General features: G+C 39.3%; 1 protein-coding gene across 1 annotated transcript in view; it reads left to right on the plus strand.

The window, feature by feature from the left end:
* The window catches only part of LOC124169460, a 72,951-nt gene that overhangs the window by 41,858 nt on the left and 7,869 nt on the right, over positions 1 to 23,224 (plus strand). The window contains exon 3 of the mRNA XM_046548075.1: positions 2,007 to 2,110. Within this exon, the coding sequence (XP_046404031.1) occupies positions 2,007 to 2,110 (104 nt within the window). The remainder of the gene's footprint in view (positions 1 to 2,006; positions 2,111 to 23,224) is intronic.

The raw sequence follows: 23,224 nt of genomic DNA on the forward strand, positions 1-23,224 counted from the left end.
TATTCATTGTCGCTGTCGGCGCCATTTAAAAAAATCTGTGCCCCGTTCTACATTGCGAATACAAAATAAATGTCGCAATTGATTTTAGTAATCTTTTAAGTTAAGGCTGAGTAGATAACGATATTTCATTATTATCTCTCTTTGAGAATCGTACTGATGGAAAATTTTTAACTCCCAATAGTCACTTCTGGTATCAGGGACCAAGTTAAGGGTATGGTTAAGTACTACTAGAGTAATAAATGAAATAACCATTGAATTAACAGGCTTGGCAACAACATTTTTTCATTGAGTGAGAAATATACTCTTCTTGTCAGTGAGAATAGTCGGCGTGAACGTTGTGCGTCGAAGAAGGGGATTAAAGCGAGGACGGCATTGTTCATTAACGCGGTCCTATGCACTGCTTATGGCTGCGATTCATTTTTTCGTTTCAAACCCGTTTTTTACCATTATTTCGACTAATCAGAACTAGCAAGTAATCAGAACATGGATCGGTTCCAATTAGTTCGGATTAGCTGGTTGGACACCAGTGTTATTGAACAATGTTATACACTAATAATTATAATATCATGCCATCGCTCATCATCCATTAAAATAATTCAGAATACGGTGCATAAATATTTTCTTAATCTATTTATTTATTTATTTACTCCGGAGGTGCCATGGAATCCTGCCACCCCCCCCCCCCCCCACCGAATATACAATTGAGATATGAAGAGCAATTGATGAAGGGTGTATAGCATAAGAATTAGAGGGTGACCAAGTATCAGCCGATAGAATAATTGAGTGGAGAGTTGCGTCAAACCAATCTTAGGATTGATCATGATGATGAGCAGTCAAATTGAGGCTTGTAAACCAGGATTTCGACTTCAGCAGCAGCCTTTCGCATGATACACTCACCATTGCTATGCTACAAACACACACTGCTCCGATTCTAAAAACCTTTCACCAAGTTGCGTAACTTTTCACTCGCCTCCTATCACTGAATCTGGGTCGTGGACACGTTTTTAAAACATAACTTTCCCCGTTACTGAGACTTTCAGCCGACAATTACCTCCGTGGTTAGATCATTGGTAACGAAATGACTCGAAGGGTTATTGCCGCCGCTGGCTCCTTCCACTAGAAGCAATTCGCATGTCCAGACGCAATTGAGCGTGTATTTTTTATGGCCCTTTAAGACTGGAAATACGCGCTCCCGCAGAGTTCAACGCTATCGAAGGTGCAATTCCCTCGTGCCGCGCGTAAGACTGTGTATGAGATGCGATTCCAAGTGGCGAGTTATGTAACTTCGAGTAGCCTAAGAAGTTAAAAAAAAAACGGAACTCATTTTACCCGTAGTTTCTTCAATTGCACTATGCAAAAATATTACAAGAAGAGTTTTTCTAAACCGATGTTAAAAAAAAACCCTTCCATTACCGTCTTAATATGGCCGACATAATCACGAGAAGAAAATGAATGAAATGGACAGCAAAACAGAGAGAAATAAAATTGTATTTTTTCCCACATTATTTCGAATAGCAACGGTATCTCGATCAATAGAATTAATGGCGTCAGTCGCTAGGACGACACATTGAATGTTTTTATTTTTCCATTGTTCTAAGCTATCATGAACTTGATGTAGAAATTGTAAACCGCTGGCAATTTTTTGGCACCCTGTGGGTGTCCCCTTGCAGTTAAGCTGGTGATTGGTCTCCCCTAGCCAATCACATTTCCGGTTTAATAAGACTAAATAGTAGCATGCCTAATTAGGAAAAGTAATTGTTTTTCATTATTAAGAAATCAAAGGGCGAATACGGATCTTTACTTTGACTTATACATGATATTTGCGATGTAATTTGGCTATTACAATCATCATGACGTACATTCCAGGTTTTGAATGTGCTGCATTCGTTGTCATCGAATCATAAGCTCATCAACATGTGAATCGCCTTCCCCTGGTTACCGCACGCCATTAAATCAGATTCATTCCATCAATCCATTCAGCCATTGCTCTTTTTCCTTCGCTGCAGATGAGTCTTGCCAGCCAGTTCTGGAGGAGGGGAAGGCCACCTTCCGGTTACCGCTGAAGGACGTCTTCCGGTGTGGAGTGACGCGAGTCTACAACAGCTTAACGGTGAGTGATCTTCAGATGTCAACGCCCAAATTCAACAGACAAATGGGAGACAATTCGAGACAACAATGGCGTCGCTGCAGTCATTGACGCCAATTTCTAAAATGCCCGCCAGAATGATTAAAAATCAAAACCACGAATATCACATACTGGATTTTTAAGTCCGCCGCCAGAATTGTTGTCGCTCCGCGCCCATTAAAATAAAATTACAAAATCGCCACTAGCGGCGCTACCAGTCAACTATATCCACTTTTCACGAGGAAATACACGGCAGTGATATGTAAGTGAGCCAATAAATCATATAACCCACAAATTTAAAGTATGCGAGACTATTTTCAAGAAAAAAGATCACATCCACTACGGTTAATGGCGAAAGTCACACTGCGCGAGATACAGTTGACTAGTGGCGCCGCCAAATAAATACGCGCGAAACGACAACAGATATAACGCTTCGCCGCCATGTTCTTGGGCCTCCTTTCACGGAGTCCCCTTGATCAAAACAAACATAAGTAATTTCGGGCGGAAAGAGTTTAAGTCGTAATTTTACAAGCCTAAAAGGTATACTCTTCTTTGTAAAAACCTACCTCCCATGTTTATCCTGGAGTTATTTCGTCCTTAGGCAGATCAACAGCAGAAGAAAACTGCTTGACAGTGTAATGCAAGATGTTTATAATGTGCCTTTCAGTTAAGATTCACGGTTGATTCTCGACTCGCTGGATCGTATTACGACATATCCAAGCCAATTTCTATGAAGCACACGATACGATACGATAATTAATCTAATTTTGATTTTACGACTTTACGCTTTTGACTTTACACTTCATATTATGGATCCATAATTAATTTGGGTGACTTCTCGTGTTTCGTTTGCGTACCACATTCGTTGGCTTCACTGAATTGGATCGCTGAGTATTTATTCATATAATCATATTTCCGTTAAACTAAATAGTTACATGCTTCATTAGGGAAAGCAATTGTTTTGTATAATTAAGAACACTATTTCGCGGCCATCGAAGCTGGATAAATTGCATTAAGTTGCTGTGATAAAATAATTACAAGTTTTCATGCAAATGATAATTCGATCTCAAACGTTGTATCGCATAATAATTTTGGCGAAAGCTAAAAAAAAGTTTCGGGGGGGTTGAATTCAGCTGGAAAATTATTCAGTCTGAGCAAAGAGGGGCCACCGCCATCCTGTACTCATGGTCTTGGGGAGGACTGATCACTCCTATTGGTGTAAATTAATGAAAACGTGATTTACTTCGGAGACAACTTGGAAACAATCGATGCGATAACAGTACGGCATATAACGGATCGACCGCAAGATCCGTGACCCCGCTGCTCCCTCTCTCGTTGTCTAGGCAACTTGTTGTTGACACATTCCACGCCGGAGAGATACGCTTGGAATGGTCGACCATAACTCTGCAATTCAAAACAAACACCAAATTCAGTGCACTCCAGTTGACGGAGGATCTTTACATTCTATCCCAATTAAACCCGGCTCCTCAATTTAATTCAATTCGTAAACAGGCAGACATGAAATTTGTAGTGCAACAAAGAATATCTGTATCTGCTTAATCCCTGCGAATCAGCTCTAGGTGTTTGGCAGGGGGTGATCTATCACCAACATGCATTAGGATTACCACATGCACACCACACGGTCATTAAAATACTACGCATAATAACAAAATATTTTTCCACGTTCATTCAAAGGGAAAGAATGGCAATGGTTATTAATTTCTAGAGTAAATACATGAATAGTCGGAATAAAGAAAATATAAAAGTATGCTTTCAATCGTCAAAGCGAGTGACTCCATTAATTATGGTTTTCGAGAGACCGTTCATATCCTTAATAGTACGAGGAGAGAATGGCATTTTAAATCATTCTGTTTATTTGTTTCTATGCAATATAAATATCAGCTTACTGTAGGGTAAGATACGTTGATTATAATATCTCAAATTTCTTGAGAGCTTAATTTTTGACACTTGCACAAAGTCAAATAAATACGAGAAACTCGTATATTGAAATCTTTTTCTGTTCTACATGGTTTTATTTGGTACAACATCGGCCGGTTTCAACACCCCCGAGTTATAATCAAGAGGAAATGCGATGGTATACATCGGGAGAATACTCTGTAAGGGTATTCACGCTAACTCTAGAAATTTCAGGATGAAATAAGTTTTTGAAAATGCGTAATTACGGATGATAAAATCTTCAATGCTCACGTATCCATCTATGACTTGGGAAATGTGTAAAAGAACTGCATTCCGAATTTGCCGACCCTCAATATTTTTATTAAATTTGGTCCCACTCATTCACTCAAAGAGTGGAGTACATGAGCTCAAAGACTTATGGAAATGACGGTAACATCAAAGTGAATAAAAGTGTAAGAAAAAGCCTCATCAGAGTGCAAAATGGCCTCTGAGTTAGGAATTCAGTGCGTTCGGTGAGGTTAAGAGAACCATCGGATCGTGACGTGATTGCGGTCACTGTTTATGGTCTGCTCCGGGTAACCGTTCTTCTCCAATGCCAGCCAAAGACGGAACATCGTTACTTTTACATATAAAAATAGGAATTCGCTTGCATGCGAATGGTTAATCGCTCAATAAAAATTGCGCAATTACAATTTTTAACCAATAACGTTCCTATATTGAGTGTTTAAGGATCAGTTTGTTTCCAGGAAAATAAGAGCGATATCTGTTTCTTCTGCGATACTGTTGACCTTCTGAATGAAAGTGTTTTCCCCTCATACCCTTCACTTTTCTTCAAGATGATTCACCCTCTGCTCATTACCCCACAACCGTCAAACCACCCTTCACTTCATTTTTCTTCACTCATTACTTTCCTCCCCTCTTTCGGCCTAATTGAAAAATGCCGAAAGTCGCTCTAGTTCATATTTACGCTAAATTCAGTGTAAGCACGCTTCAGAGTGAAATGGAGAATGTATTAACAGCACCCCATTCTGAATTCGAAATGCGCATTACTAACGGATGTCAATTAAACGTTTTTCTTGGATGAATAAAAAAACACAGTAGGTACAGTTCCATAAACTTTATGGTGCTGTCGACTACTTCCGTGGGCTATAGCGCCATTCTCAAGATAAACAAGATATTGATGCTATTGCCGTGGAAACTAGTCGACGGCACCATAAAGTTTATGGGACTGCACTGTGTTTTTTCATTCAACCATAAATATCTCCTTGTTCCACCAAGTCACGCCACATTCAGTTGATTTAATTAAATTAACAGTAACCGGAAATTTTCATAGCTTATACATTAGGAAATATTTTACAAGAGCTTACATTTGGAGTATACTTCTCTACGGAAGAGAGTCATGAACAATGACATTAGCGAAGAAATAAAGGGTGTAGGCTTATGAAATAAGGTGCCAGAGAAGAATGATAAAAAGCACATGGGTCGAGAGAGTAAGTAATGAGGAAGTGCTAAGAAGAATAGGAGAGAAGAAAATCCACATGAAAACCCTTAAGAAGAAGACGGAAAAACCTTGTAGGCCGTATCTTGAGACATGATGGTCTGATGAAGACAATCGTCGATGGACAAGTGGATGGAAAGAACAGAAAAGGAAGACCTCGAACAAAATATATGGAATAGGCAAATAAAGATGTGAAAGAGAAGAAATGTTAACATATGTCAGAAGTGTTGCGTTGGCAGTTGTTTTTCTTTATATGCTAATTAGTTGCAACTTATTTTTGATTCTTGTTTTGTTTCTTATAACGCTTTTTCCCGCACTACAATGGTTGCCGTCAGTTGACGTGGTGTGATAGTTGTGTGATGTAACAAGGTGAAGTCGTGAAGTCCCAAATATATTTCGTTGATCACGCAATACCTCACCCTTTTTATTCCACTTTTTACCTGAACCTAACAAGAAATATGTAGATGTGGAAAGATTGGCTGATCGGAGAATTGAGTGGAGAGCTGCTTCAAACCAATCTTAGGATTGCTGATCAATGATGATGATTGTTAGTTACGAAAAGATTTCACCTCGTTCGTGTCAAATTTTGCCTCGTGCGAAATTCCAGTCATTCTAAAAAGGCCATTAGATCTCCATACATACATGATTAGGTATTTTTTTCTACGAACAATTGATTTTCTAGTGAGAGGTAGTATATCAAGGTACCGCCAACTCCGTCCCGTTAAGGCCTTTCATAAATGAAAGGGTAATTCAATTTGAAAACTATTCCAAGGACTTCTCCCGTGGCTCACACCACCACCCATTCCACAATAACGGAAAGTTACCAATCTACAGAGTGCAGGTACAGTGTTCTCAATTTGAATTGATGATAGAATAGCAGGAATTTTGTATTTGTGGTATTGTAATCTGGTTTCGATAGTGACCAGTTGCTACCTTATTTTTAAAGCAGTACCATAGATTTAGATTGCTTTCATTTATTGATTTATTGTTGTTGGAAAAAATGATCACGAGTTCAAGATAAAGTGCCGATCGCAAAGGACGAATGCGAAGCAGTTCTCCTTCTTGAATAGGACCACAAGGGACTGGAACGACATACCAGCAGAACTATTTGAGTCCTTCCCGAATAAAATATTACATATTTTTAAAAATCAGTTGAAGAGGTGGGGGAACAAGGGTTTCTTTATGATGTTTTCAATCTCTTTTTGCATCGTATGTTCATACTACCACCAGGCCAATGACCTACTTGTAACAATGCAATGATGGTGATGATAACAATAATATCTCTCGTTAACTTGTGTGTTTTGTGTGTCTACTATGCTGTCGCCGTAGTCATAATTATGATGTTTTGAGTTTGTAGTTGTCCATAAAAAAACATCCGTGAGTGAGATTATGATTTCAAAATAGAATGTTATCCGCGCGGAGCCTGCTGTAGAAATTGATACATTACTCTCATATATACAACACTCTCATTTATAGGGAATGAGTGGAGAAAAACACGCCGCATTGCCTCATCCAAACCAAAGTTAATAACATTGAAAAAAAATACTCGTAATTATCCGTGTGATGGTGATGCTAGCGTCCATAAGTCACAAGCTCTGCGCCACCCGTATACTCACTAAATTGCTTCATGAAGATCGTCTTTCGCGGCTATTCTTCGGAAAACCACACTAAGCTCGCCCTGCCGATAATAAGACATCTCTTTTTCCCCCTTCACAAAACCACCCTTTTACGTTCGATACACGATCGTCAAGGCAGCGGGAATTTGCCGTAAGTGCAATTTCACCTAACTTCATCGCCATGACAACGATCGCTGTGAGGTTGTCTTCCTGTGTCGGTTGCGCGAGCATCGTGGGAAAACTCAAACCGAAAAGAGTGGAAGGAATGCCTCAAAGAGAGGACGCATGCTGGATCATCGAAGTCAATCGCAAAGGAAACAAACCTATAACTGCGTACAGAGGAGGCCACCGCCCGTCCGTACCGTACAAGGTCGATTCACGCTGCTACTTCGCGAGCTTTTTTGTTTGTTTTCAAAAATGTCCGCCACGCAACGATAAGCGCATTGCGATCCATCCGTTCTCCACTAAAACAATCCTCTATCATTCTCACTATTTTCCGTATTCTCGGTATATCACCACCTCTGTCCCCTCCACTTCATCATCATCTTGTGGTGTTCTGCCCGTCGGCCAATGCTGTCTCCATTCCCTCCTGTCTCCGCCCATCTCCTTCAAGTCTCCATATCTTCCAATTTTAACGTTGTCAATAAACTTCGGCCTTCTCCTTCCCCTTCTTCTGACCCTTTCCACCGTTCCCTCCAAAGCTACTTACAAAATTCCATTCCCTCTCATCGAATGTCCCAGCCAGTTTCCCTTCCTTTGATTTATTTTTTCCATCAATATTCTTTTCTCATCTATCCTATTTAACACTCGCTCATTCCTAACTCGATCCGTCCACCGTATTCCCTCCATCTTCCTCCAAACCCACATCTCAAACGCCCCAATCCTCTCCCTGTCTCTCTTCCCCATCGTCCAAGTCTCACATCCATACATAAACACACTCCAGACATAGCATTTCATCAATCTCTTCCTCAATTTAACTCTAGTGCCTTGTTACACAAGACTCTTTTCTTCTTCTTGAAAACTTCTTTCGCCATTCCTATCCTTCTTTTTATTTCTCCTATACTTTTCCAGTCTTCACTTATCAAAGTCCCCAAGTAGCTGTAGGTTCTCACATTCTGTATTTCACCTTCTTTTGTCTTCACCCTCATACCATCTACATTTCTCACTTTTATCACTTTAGTCTTCTTAACGTTTATTTTCATTCTATATGTTTCCATTCCTTCCTCCAACCCTGTTACCAATATCTGCAATGACTCTCCACTAAAACAAGCCTTTTCTATCTCTTCCGTTCATCCTCTAGAGTTTTCCTCTCCTCAACCACCATGTCTAGCACTTTGCCGTTCCTCTCCCTCTCCGTCCACTTCAACTTCTCCATAGTCGATAATTGTAAAGGATATTGACTTATTAAAGTTTCATTTTAGATAATATCCGACCGACCTTTACCGACCCGCTTAAAGGGCCAACGTTGTGTTGTAGTGTACAATTCGTATTCCTTAATGCATGTTTCTGAATTTTCTTATAATTTCCAACACCATATTTTCTGCATCTACATGATACCCTTCGAGCCACCTCTAGGGTGTTTGGCAGGGGGTGACCAATCACCAACATGCAACATGCAAGAGGACCGCCACATGCACACCGCACGGTCACAGAAATACTACACATATGAGCAAAATATACATGCACATTCATGAAGAGACATAACTTGCCAATTACTAGTAATTCCTACGACAAATCCATGTTTTGTTTGTTCTAGCTTTACTGGCAGATTACCTCAATGACTAGTTCTCAAAGTTTGCCTTTGCATGAATGTGGTAGTATAATTTGTCAGTATGCGTAACGTTTTTGGACCGAGCAGTGTCCATGCGGGAATTCTCTTGCATGCTGGTGATTGATCACCCCAGAGGTGGCTTGCAGGCCATTATGTAGAACGTAGATATAAATCTTACCTTCTTCTGAATGACCGAAATCCATTCTTCTTTCCTTGGCCATCCTCAGGAACACGCCTGACCAACTGAAAACATTCAATCACAATGCAGGAATTCGTATCGGGTTCTCCACCGGGTCAGGTTTTCCATGGCCTACGTTTCGATGCTCGACGCGCTCATCGTCAAGAGGGTAGATGAGTCTGATTATTATCTGCCTTATGGCGATCGGAAACCTCAGTACACTCATCCGCCCTGATAGCAATCCACTAGTCCAGCATCGAAACATCGGCCATGAAAAATCCGAATCAGTGGAGAACCCGGTAAGAATTCACGCAACGCGAGTTCACCCGGAAATCCTATGGGCCCACTTCTTAAATGACAATTTTAACTTCTCATAAGACATCACTGGCTTTGACTTTCTCCATCGACTAAACAAAAAAACATATTTGTTACGACTCAGCCAATTTTATCACTGGCGCGCACGCTTTGTTCTTCACAAAAATCAAATTCGTTAACTGCTCTCACGACACCAAAACACACGACATGCACTTCGGAACTTCCAAAGAGGAACTGAAGCCGGTTATCTATCTATTAGCAGGGTTATCCTACGGTTTGTTATGACCGAATAGCATGACGTAAGGCAGTTTCTCGCCGGTAGGCTTTCTTGTAAGTATTGTTGGTTATCGAGAGGGCTTGGTTGTCACTCCATATCTTGTAGTTGTCCACATACACCATGTTCCAGTCGGGTGGTCCCACACGATGGCGATTTCAAAGCTGAAAACAAGGCTTGCAATACGTAGCCGGGCCATGAGCAATTTCATATTCCTCAAAGAAATCCAACACAGTCCCTTCATCAACTTGGTTCCACACGACAGCGTCAAAATCACTGTAATGATTGAAATCAAACAAACCTTTCGCAAAGCAGGATACAATTTCAACATATGGCACACGATTGCGAAGTAGCGACCCTAGGAACTGTATGATTCGCCAAAACTACTATTCGCTTATGCTGTTCAAACAAAGTATCGCCCCATAGAAAGCGCCAGCTCTGATTAATCTGAAAATTTCAAACGAAAGAAACTTCACCGAAAAAGACGACCGGCCTAGAATGGAAGATGGCATTCGTCTCCTTTCGCGAGGATAGCCGTGCAGAGGGTTGTCGACCCCTGACGATAAAAATACTCGTGAGTCACCCCCATAGACCTCCCTCCCCCTCCCACTCACCATAGAGATGCTTCGTGACTTTTCTCCCATCTTCTCTCTCCCCCAATCACCTCTCGTGATTTATTGGCGTCCATCGAAGATGTTTTCTAATCCAGCTCAACGGATCTACGCGAATTTATCCCCACTGATCCCTTTTCTTTATCATTTGAAAATTTTACTAACTTGGCAGCATCTCATTCAATGCAAAATAACCAAAGTACTTGCTGTATATTGCGCCAGCGCATCACTTTGTTGTTTTGTTTTTCTACTGATTGATTTTTTATATAGGATGCTTCTTTGTTTCATTTTTATTGACAAGAGAGCACGTTGAATTGGCATTCTTGGTGTATCATTTTCTTAACCCTTTATAACCCAATCCTGCTTCTAAGCAACATCAAAAATGTTTAAACTTTCAGCTCTATTGAGGAGATATCTAAACTACCTACTATTTTGTAGCGTAAATTTTAATGACGAAATATTAAGCTGCCAGGATAATTATCATAAAATTTTCAAGTTTTCAAAATGAAAATTCTTGAAACTTGATTTCTCCCAAAAACAGCTCTGGGTTAGAAAGGGTTAAAAATTAAAATTCTGAGACCGGCTAAATTTCGCATTGCAAATTATGGCGAATTATAGATATTGTATACAGAAATTAAGGGCGGTGATTATGAGATTAAAACTTGAATCCAGGATTTTTTATGGGGGGGTACAAGGGTCTGACAAGCAAACCATCTTCTCATACTTGAGATTTAAAAAAAGTCCCAACAATCACTGTACCAAATATTCTCTTTATTTTAATATGAAAGTTATTTATATGAAATTAAATGATTGAGTCTCCGTAATACACTAAACAAAACGAACGTAATGACAGCCGTATTAAAAATTTTGTCAATTTTTTTTTTAAGCGTCTGGTGGGCACGTGCCCCCCACCTAAATCCGGCTATGGTGATTGATCACTGCCGAAGGGTAATTTTATATTTTTTAAGTGGACTGCAATGGTTTTGAGCTACGGACTTCACTATTACCAGATATGGCTTGTGCCACGACACCAAGTTGAGCCTCGTATACCACACACCATCCGTGGGCTAATGCTGCAGGCAACCTGATCGATGAATCTCTTTAAACTCTTGATTTTCGATTTATTCTGAACCACGTTTACACGAAGACTCACACAGACACAAAATCAATCCCGCCCACGGTGTAAAAACAAACGAAAAACCAAAACCGAGAGTTTTGTGGCAACGCCAAGAGGTGACGCACCTCAACATGGACAATAAAAAACACACAAAACCGAACAGTTATCTATACTAGTTAAATTTCTAGTTTCGTGGGAAAATTGCCTTCGAAAGTAGTAGGCAATTTTTGCCCTTGCATAAATGTGGAAGTATACGTTGTCACGCGTAACATTTTGATGACCTTATAGTTTGAGTGAGGGAATCCTCTAGCATTCTGAATGCTAGTGATTGATCAACCCCTGCCAAACACCCAAGAGAAGGGTATTATATAGATATAGATGAATGAATTATACGCGAGATCACGGCTGCGGTAAGGGGTAACAGTCCGTCATGCAAATTATTGTTCGTGTATATTTCAGTAAAAAATATCGTGGTATGACCATATTTATTGGCAGTTAGTCAACCTACCCGCACTTCTATCTTGTGCCCTCCACTGTCATCGAAAAGTCATTTTTAAACTTTTCTGATTGGTCCGAATGACGAGCGATTGATTAATGGAGACAAATCCAAAGGTCAGAACTCTCCGAAAATGAATTTGACGGACATTCGGTCCTCGTGAATTTCAGTGACTTCTGGAACCTGCATGACGGAAATTGGCTGAAGCGACAAGGCAGGAGATGAAGTGAAGTTTTGAATACAGTTACCGGCATATTGAATCCTACACGAAATTGAGGAATAATCTCCGGAAAAGAAATCGATTAGGCTAAGAAACAACTCGAACCATTTTCAATACCTTATTTGCGGCTGTTAGCTGTTGATGGTTCTGCAGAAAATTGATAGATGGCGCCCAGCCCTCGCTAATATTTGCTATAATATTTTCTTTCACCCCGAAGCTTCGAACCTATCGTAGGGAACATACGTAAGAAATATTAGTGGCAGAGTTCGGATTGAGCTAAGATTCGTCAAGTGTTTTGTGGGAAGATTTTCGGATGAGAAGTAAAAGAAAGGTGCTATTTCGCACTGGTCCGACCGATTCTTGAATATGCAGGGAGCGCATGGGATCCAGAGCAAAAAAAGACTTATCCGTGAACTTAATAAAATACAAAGGGAAGCTACACAACTCATTAGAAACTGCTAAGGGCATACCAGTAGCGGATGCAGAATAAAGCTCAAGGGAGGGGTGCAAAATATATCTTGAGCTTAAGAGAGAAAACGTGTAATTAAGAGGGGCAATGTAACATTGAATGATTTCGAGGAAGTTTATATTATTTTAGGGACATCAGCCAGTAGATACGGCTTTCGGGGTAGTACACAGGTGTAGAAGCTGTGAAGCTAATTTTCTCGTTAATCTTTTTTATATTTATAGTAATTTCTTTTCTGTAAAGTAGCCTTTGAGTCCCTTTTTTCTGTCGCCATTCACTTCGCCCTGCCCGCGTTGGGAGTCACTCGTGAAGGAGTGACTCAAAGGCGTGCACTCCTCTCCGGGAAGTCATCAATTTCATGAAATCGCAGCCAAGCCGAGCACATCCCAGGAATTCAACCCCTCGCCGAGCAAGTTCAGGCACTTTCATTGATCAAGGTCGTTATGCCCAGGGGGTTGCGGATATAATTAGCCACACATTTATCCGCGCCTTGGTAACATCACGCGAGGCACATCCACGGAACCCGACACTCAAGAGCATCTTCATCACAATTCTGAATGCAAATACATGCGGCTCAGGGACGGATTTATAATGTCTAGTTAACGCTAACCATAATATGATAAAGCCTTTGGCTTCAACTAGAGGTGGATGAAAGTTCTCGTTAGCTTCTGTTTAAGATATTACGTCTTCAAGCTAGCCGGAACCTTCAGCCACCGCCAGGTAAAGTTGACGGTTCCATCACCATAAGGTTAGCGCTAACCAGTCATTGTAAAATTGGCTCTTATCGAGTAAATGTAACCACAGTACTCTGAGTGTCATGTAACAAAGAGATGTTACTAAATGACACAGTTCTCAGATATTCAATACAAAATATGATTTAGCAGCATGGGAAATGTTATAAGCGCTCCTTCTTTCAGAGGCGTTTGACACCAAATTTAACTCTTTTAAATAAGTACATCCCAGGATATTATAATAATACTTTAAAATATATCAATAATAATATTTAAGACTGACAATAAGTACATGGGCGTACCCAGCGAGGGGCAGGAGGGGGCAGCTGTCCCCCCCTACAAGCAAAAATCGCAAATGTCTTTAAGGAAAGTAATATTTTTCTAGCAAATTATTTTATAAAGTAATAAGGAGCTGTTACAGTTTCCTTAGTGTTGGTTTCATTCACCTTTTCCTTGCTTAAATCTTACCTATAACTTGAACAACCATTGCTTGCCCCCCCCCCCCTCTAGTTTTGATCCTGGGTGCGCCCTTGAATAAGTATCACGCTCTGAGAATCATGCAGCCATGAAGTCAGTTATACTTAGGGGCATTGGTACGCCCCGAAATCATTTTAGTTTTCCCAACAATTATAGTCTGCGGCCGACTTTACACAACCTTAGATAGCGATTTATCGTTCTCATGAAAACTTGCAATTTTTAATGCAATAAAATAAATATTGCCGTCCTGGTTGGCAGCGGGATAAAGTCCTCGACATTTCCACTACTACGTTTCGCCGAATAGGTATCCACTCTTACATCTCTGAAGCCGTGGCCTGCGATATGAAACGATTGATAAGAGCTGCTTCCAAGAGAAAGAAAAGCTGTCTGCGCATCACCTCATTTCTCATGATTATCACGAATCTACCAGTAAATAAGGATCTTGCCATTTTAAAAAAATCCAATTTTCCAACTACAATTCCAATTTTACAAAATAGAAGCGTTTAAAATGTTATTCTTTTCTCGTTTTAAAATCAAGGATAGTGAGGGTGTATCGATTCATGAAACGTCTTTATTTTTTGCCTTATGGTTTTATGGTTTGCTCTATGTATTACAAACCGTTTTCAAGTTTTGCCTTTGCATGAAAACAAACGACTTTTTTTTACTATGCGCACTATTTTTATGACGGTGTGGTGTGCAAGTACTCTTGCTTGCTAATGTTTGTACACTGTACTTTCCTTTTCTTTGTAAACTGTATTCTTCACGAGACTAGCAGAGAGCTACTTAGTGAAATGCTTGGTGCTCAGGTTCTGTCCTTTTTCAGCCTTGGCTGAATTTCTTGTTGAAAATAGGTCCACAGGTACGTTATTCGTCATTATGATTGATATTTATGTAAAATAATTTACCTTATTATTACTTTTTGTGGGATTTTACTACCATATAATGACTTATTTGCTAAAAAATTAAATTCACTCAAAATAAATATTATTTTATCCACGATTTAGCCCCTAAAATGGAATTTTAGAAATGTAGGCAAAAATGAGTTGTGTTTTGCGGGTGGTCTACACCCTAATTTTGTTGTTAATTCATAGACATAGTTTGAACCATAGATTTTGTCAAATAAACTTCAAATTTCATTTTTATAAACTATAAACATATATCCACTCTTTAATATTATCCATTATCCCATATTTTCATAAAATTCGTCTTCATAGCCGTTTGATTCTGAAACCAGACTGATTTATCGCAAAATTTTAAACTTTAGAGCTCGGGCGGCACTGGTTAATATCATCCGATTTGAAAAAAATGTGTGTGCGAGATCCTTATATCATTTTGCAACTTTCCCGCATAGGGAAAATTTGATCAGGAAAAAAAACCTTTTTCGGCCCACCCTATTGTACAGCCCCTGCCAAATACCTCAGAGGTGGCTAGCGGAGTATTACGTAGATGCCCCATTCAACAAGTGTTCCACGGCCTCACTTCACGTTTTTTTTTTAATCTCAAAAGCGCTGAAGATGCCAAGAATTCAGGATGTATTATGATGATGATTCTAGTAATCCCGCCGGACAACCGTAAATGTATGAGTGAAATTACCATTTGAGTTGTTGTGATGAATAAAAGCAATTACTGCGTCAAAAAATTAAAATTCCCTGAAGTCGCGGCTCTCTCCTGCTACGCTACAATAAATAACAAGGCTTTCCGAACGAAAGAGAAGCAGCGTGCGTGCCGGCTGAGACTGAGAAAAAAGATTATTAGCCCGTATGAACATGAGGGAGGTCCTCTTTTCGAATTACAAATGAATGGTTTCGGCGCAGCGTGTGGCTCCTTCCAGGGAAAAAGGACCTGGGGCTGTCGGAACAATCACGGCTATCAGAAACCTTACAAAAAATAACCACTTAATTTCATTTATTTTCTCTTCTTCGGATTGGCTTATTTTCTACGCCAGAACCTCCGACCACAAGAATAACAAAAAACATTCGAAATTGCCGCTTAAGTATGTAGATTCAACTCGGATGGTCGGTAATTTGATAACAAGAAGCGTCCCAACACATCTGTAAAAAAAAGTCCCTTGCCCGCAGTAGTTGGGACTTGAAAACATTCGATTATGAATCCAGAACGTTGATTTAGACCCTTAACGCAGAGAAAACATCGGCAATAATTGTATAACGTTGCATTTTATTATGAAGTCAATAATTATAGTTCAGCTAGACGCAGGCATTAAAAGGTCTGCAGAGACTCATGAACTACTGAAAATAAAGCTACTCGTTAGCTGTGAACACATCCCGATCCGCTTCGAATATGCTGGGATCCATTTTGTGAATTCATTTGGTTAAACTACTCTCCATTGTACCTCCTCAGAATGCTCTTGTAAGATTTAAAGTACCTACATGAACTGGGTATTGAAAAAAGTCCCGATTACCCGAAGAAAGTAACTACGTACCAACATAATACTTAGCATTACGAGCAAAAAGTATCCATAAGTTCATGCATTGATATTTACCCCTAGAAAAATAGACCTTAACATAAGGAAAAGACTATTGAAGACGTATGCTTGGAGTGTCTCATAATACGTAAGTGAGGCATGGACAATCGAAAAGGTGGAAAAGGAAAAGTCGATGGCTTTTGAGGCTTAGTGTTGCAGAATAGTGCTTAACTTCAGTTTGGTGGATAATGTAAGGAAAGAGGAAGTCTTCAGAAGAGTTGGAGAAAGAAAAATCTTCATGAATAGCCTAAGAAAAAGAACAGATATGATAGCCTACACGCAAGAGTCAAATAAGTGACGATAGAAAGAAGAGACATAAGATTAAGATCACCACTTGCATACATCAATCAATATATGAGCACAGCATCATGCTGCCAGTTGGAGAAGATGCCGGAGGACATGGTAAGAATGGCAAGGAGCGAAAAATAAGCCTCATGGGTGCTAACTGAAGAAGAAGATTGATAAATACAAAGCTAATGGAAACATGTGTCGGATAATGAGACATAGTCGAACAAGCAAATTATTTTGTCATTATGTCACTATCCTACTGTACAGGGGTGCAGCTAGGAATTAAGGCTGGGGGAGGGGGGGGTTTAGGTGCAACTAATACCGCGGGGTGTGTGTGGGTATGGAATACCCACCAGGATAAGCGGTAGGTGCGAGATTAATAAACTGCGGAATTTGAAAGATGAATGGTTCAAAATGGTGAATTTTACGGCTTTCTGAGGGGTATTTTATTAATCCTTACACTATTCTATTAGTAATATCAATCCAATTAAGTAAAATGGATTAAACTTAAAAAATTCTCTGAGCTCTGGGGGGGGTTTATCCTCCAAACTTGGAATGAATGAAGTGAGACACTCAAAACAGTGCCCTTAAGACTCACGGGAGAATCAGTGCTGGTGTATCACGCTAAAGGTGCAAACAGAAGCCATATTATGTGTAAAGAGAACCAGTTTTGCGGACGTCTTCCGGTGAAACCACTCAATATGAGTGATCTCCGTTCAAATCAGTCCCAGAACAACAAACATGTGCGAGGAATCAGGTTCATTTGTATAGGGTTGGGCGGATTATAAGTGAGAATCACTGACAATCAGTAAAGGTTGATTAATAGGCGGTTGTTAAACCATTTGTATGGAATGCTTTGTTTTGATATTCACAATTTAATTTCACCAATTTTCATTGCCGTGATGGCATATACCTACCTAAAGGGATAAATCTGCGAAAATCGAAGTGAATGATGTTCTGTTGAGCTAAAGCACTTCAAAATGTATTCCACTAATTGTAGTTTACTAAAGTATACGCCACCCTTGATGTATTTGAACAGACTTCACCTTGTACATCTCGCGAGTTTTACAACTTCTAAAAGTCTTCCCTGACTGAATAACGGAATCAGGCGACTAATTATCACGTGTAGAGGTAAGCTCGCACGAACTAATAGGGCGAGCAGATGATGATAATAATCTTTCCCGCGTCCATCACAATAACAGTTCTGTTTTCCAGGAAATAACACACTTAGTAACTAAGCACGTCACTCAGAAGGCCCCCGAAAAAAAAACATGGCACATCAAGGCTTAATAAAAAATTGAGGGAATTGGGAAATTAATGAATTTTACAGCCATGAGAAGATAATGCTCTAATTTCGATCTGCTACCGAGGAATGGATGTGAAAGCATAGTCTTAGCCACATCAGAAAACCGCTTCACAGGTTGTTTATCAAAGATAACACGGAATTATATTTTATTCGGTTCACTGGAGAGCCTTCTGCTAATAGAGAAACGGTTTCAAAATTGTCAAAATAACCTTTTCCAGATCATAAGCGAAAATATAATGAGTTTTACGGGGCTGGATCGGGGGGCAAGATCAATGAAGCGTTTGGTGAGGTAAGTTTAAAAATGATATTTAGATATGACGCTTTCTGCGAAGGAAATTAGCTGCAATACTATATATCTAATGAAACTTAAAATGCAGGGTTAGTTCGAAAAAGCGTAAAGAAGTGTTTGATTGGTTACTATGGCTTTCATTTAATATCTCCAGGAGGCTGGCTGTGGCACGTGAAGACCGCTTCTTCCATACGTCGCCATTGGGAACTCCCCCTCTGATAGGCGCGACGGCAAACCAGCACCTCAACAATCATCATAATCACCCCTGCTCGAAAAATGACTCAACAATAATATCACCATCTAACTCATCCTCCTCAAGTATAAGACGCGTTTCGTCTCACGACAATAATGAAACGCCTTTATTGGGCTTAGATTGAGACCATGAAGTCCTTTATTCCATCAAACCCCTAGTCTCAGACGAATACTAATTACTTACATCGATTTGCATAGTTAATGAAAATTGCACATGAAAAAATTGAATTCGAATTAAAATATTGAGAGTATCAAAGTGCATGGTCATTTAGAGGCTAACGAACACAGGAGAAATGAAAACCTGCTGAAATAGCACAAAATAGTATTAGTATAATGCATGGAAAGTTAGGTGCCTTTGTTGGAAAACCTAAGGATTTTGATTGACATAACCTGTAATGCAGGTATACACTCAAACAGGAAGTCCTTGTTAAAAACCTACCACAGCCAACCAATAAAGAGCTAATGTTTTCTCGAAGGCACGCATAAATGAAGAAATACTACGCCCAGTGCCTTGAAAGAGAATTAGCAGAGCAATAGGCAGTAGGTATTTGAGCATGCCAACCTATCAATGGTAGGAGTTTACATTTCACGCTGTTTTGCTTCGACAAGTGTCCCATGTAATGCCCTTTCGAAGGAATCGAGTGCTCAACGCAGCCTTACGTCAAGATTACCCCACTCTCGCGGCATGCGGAAGCAATCGATAATACACCAAATTATTATATTGAATGTGACACTGTTCGGTGGCGAAGAATCACGAGTTAGTTCTCCATTTCCTCTCCTATTCATTCACTGCACTCTGATAAGTGTTTAAAAAGAAATTTTAAAAAATTTATGCCATTATCTCAGCCTAGTATATCTCACAATAAACATTCATGATGACAGGTTTATTCCAAGGGTCTAATTTGGTAATTTGATTTTTTTTAATGCAGCGCCGTCCCGCAAATCCAAACACGTTTCATCCGATTAATCCAAGCAGCTCCGAGAAGATTTTTTATTCAAATAAAGTTAAACTTGAGTAATTTGCAGAAGGTACTGCTATTTTCTTTAATATCTAGACCTTAATCACAATGCAAAACAATAATGCCTTTATGCACAAATTTCAAAATATAGTAGACAATTAAAATAGTGACGTCATGGTAAAATTAGCAGTGCAACGACTTTTTTTAAGAAGTGTCTGTGTTTTTATTACAAGTTATTATTTACATTTTAATACATTTTTTAAATTTTGGCTATGAAAGTGAAATAAACTACTTACAATTTTCAACACTGCTCAAAGTAAATTACAGAACAAATTTGAAACTTATTATTGTGTAAAGCACGATTGAAATCACGCTAATAAAATAAGTGACATTAAACTCAATATAAAATTCTGATACTCCACCCTGCCGACTAATTTTCCTGAAGACGGCCTTGATAAACGATGGTCACCAATACCCAATCGATTTTCGATAGTCTATGGAAACGCTAGCCGATTTTTGATAGACAAACATTATCAATGCAATACGATGGCCAAAATTATGGTAAATTTCGAGCTTACACTCTTACGTTCGGTAATATTTTCCTTTGATAATCGGTAAACTTATCAATAATCGACTAATCGTACGCAAACGATCGGCCGCAGACAATCGGTATACTTTTGGGCATTAACAAAAGTTATCGATACTTATAAATTAGGTTAAAATCGAATAATTGACAATCAAAAACATTGAAAATAGTTTTACGGCATAATTTCCGCGTATCTATAGACGGAATTTTGAACCTTCCACCACACTGGAGTTCATTTTAATGATTTATTCATTCCGATGAATCGATTCCTTTCTTTGTCGTGCGAAGGAAAATACTGACTAGAAATGAATGATTGTACGACAAACAAGCATGACGCACAGTGATCGTTCGACTGTGTCAAACTGCCTTTTACATGGGTGAGTGACACGGATAAAACGTGTTCCAGCGACGAAGTTACGGTTCTCATCATTGGATGCCCAGCCAAGTCAAACCGCGACGCAACCAATGGTGATTAAGTGGTGCGGGCTCCCGCTCATTGCCGACTCTTTCACAGGGGGGACCAGAGCGATATATCGAAAAATAGCACGATACTTGAGTATATCGGGAATCACTTTGAGTTAGGACAATTGGTGTTCAAATTCATCATCATCAATCCTATTAGATTGGTTTGACGCAGCTCTACACTCGATTCTCCTATCAACTAATCTTTTCACACCTAAGTATTTCTTCTTTCCACATTCCTCTTCAACTGTTCCATATACTTCATTCGAGGTATACATTCTTTTCCGTTCTTGCCATCTAGCTATTCCTCAACGATTGCTTTCATCAGGCCATAATGTCTCAATAAATAGCCGCTTAGGTTGTATCGGTTTCTTATCAGTGTTTTCATGAGGCTTCTCTTCTCTCCTATCCTTCTTAGGACTTCCTCATTAGTCACTCCATAGATCAGTTAGTTTTTCATCATTTGTGTTGACCCATTATTGCATACATCACCGCTAGCTCTATCAAAATAGGCATATCTCAATAGTGTAGTTTCCATCATCAAAGAAAACGAAAGGCATTGATTTCGATTCCTTACCCACCATTAGTGTGTTCATAATGTACAAATTATTTGGTTTTAGAAATCCCAGTTTAAACGAATGTTTATGTTCAATTTTAACCTCATTTGAAAAAGGCCAGATTGGCGCCCATGCGATGTCACTCCACGTGACGTCACAGGGACCTAGTTTCTATACGAGTAGATAAAGAGTTTTACATCGTCTGAGGTTACCAATGCATGCATGAGGCACAGAGCTCAGGGAAACAACTCTTAATAATCACTTATTAAAATTGACAATGGTCGGAAAGTTTCCTTCGTTTGATGAGGTATTAATTAGTAGCGTAACTGGAAATATGCTTTGTGATATATGGATGAGAGGGGATGGGGAAGGGCGACCTCCCACCCACCACCCCATCCCCCTTTTGGGAAAATTTTTGAAAAATGACATGCCTGCAAATACATTTTACATCATTTTAGCAATAAAAAATTTGGGTTTCATTAAAAGGTTACTTTAAAATTTACTGTACGTCTAAACTAGACAATACTTATGAATATTATTTTTATTTCTCTGAGGCTTTGGGGGGATCTGTCCTCCTAATCCCCCCACTATAGTTACGCCACTGGTATTAATCAACCTTATTTAAGCCAAGCGCTACCTGTTAGCAACCTGCATTGCAGCGGCGCTCATAGCCTCACACCAAGGTGGCCTCACACAGCGGCAGCCGGAACCAGAATGACGTCACACGGACTTTTCCCGGCATTCATACTTAGCCGCCGCATTTTCGCGCGCTTGAAAATTTTCACTTTTCATTTAATCGCGAAAAATAGATATCGTCATTTAAAAATCTAAAAGCGTTAAATGCGTACTCCAGGAGTAATAATCTTTCGATTTAGGCAATAAAAATAAAATAGGAAACCACCCTATTAAGACAATTTCTTATGTTAAATGTGAAATTTAGAGTGCTGCCCTTTCCCGCGAATTATTCTTAAAAATGTAATGACAGCATTGCGATAATTTTACTTTTCGGCCAAAGATTTGATCGAAAAGAGATTTCTACAATGAATGTTGGCTCGAAGTTTTTCGTTGCGTTGGTGGATCACTCCATTTTAGGGGTTTTCGCCGCGTTGTACGTCAGGGGTTGACGTCAGTTTCATCGGGATCCCACTATGCGTCTACCAGTCGAAGTTATACAATGAATACCCGAAAATAAATACTCCAAGGAAAGATTTAGCTTTTTGGTTTAAAAAATCCTCCTTTTCGCATTGTAATTATTTAATACTTGTATTTAATCCCGGAGCGTATAAATAACAAAATCGATTTCGATTCAAAGAGGACAAAGCAACCCAGCTATTTCCCACTGGGCTACTACGCTCCTCATTTTCAATTGATACACTATGTCACGGGATAAGTACCTATAGTGAATTGGTCCCCGATAGATCTTTCAAAGATTCTAGGTCCAATAATTGACCTGTTTTTTGTTGAATTGTTGAGCAGTTAACCCATTCGAAATGTTTAGCCTACAGTTTTGAAATTACGCACAAAAAGGTGATTTATTTCCTTCGCTTCTGTAGAAAGATTATAAAATATAACATATTTTATGGCTGGTAGAAACTTTTCTGGTTTTGTTTCTGGCATTAAAAATGCTTTCCAATTTCCAATAATTATTTAAACAAGTGAGAGCAAAGACACACAAACAAAAATATGAGGAGATTATGCGCTCACGCATCTGTGAAAAAAATTTAGTGAAATTAAAGAAGTAGAAACGTAATTGAAAAAATTAGAATAAAAGTAAAATCGGAATTCTATAGCTCAAACACAGAATTCGTCAAGGAATGCACTTTAATATAATAGACATGAATGCTAGTAGTAATGGAAAAATCGATTACGATTAAAATCGAGTTTTAATTGTCAAAGATCGAGGAAATCGAGATAAAGCCATGATCTTCGCGCTTCGATCCATACAAAATATTTCAGCTTCGATCTTGACCATTTCATTTGATCTCAGCAACGTCACCTATAGCTACCGGCCTATAATAACGTCATACGTCCCGAGTGAAATATTTTTATCTTAGGCCTGTCAAATGGGAAAGCACAACTTCGGTAATCAAGAAAGTATTTCAATCATTTGATCTTTCTTTAAATTTTAATGGAGTCGAATGGCTCCAAGCGGTGATTCCAAAAGGTCGAATGAGCCTGGGTTTATAAAATTTAACCAAAATATTTAGTCATTTACTTTGAGCGGATTTTTT

Source organism: Ischnura elegans, chromosome 12 (genome assembly GCF_921293095.1).
Source record: "Ischnura elegans chromosome 12, ioIscEleg1.1, whole genome shotgun sequence".
In the NCBI taxonomy this organism is placed as follows: domain Eukaryota; kingdom Metazoa; phylum Arthropoda; class Insecta; order Odonata; family Coenagrionidae; genus Ischnura; species Ischnura elegans.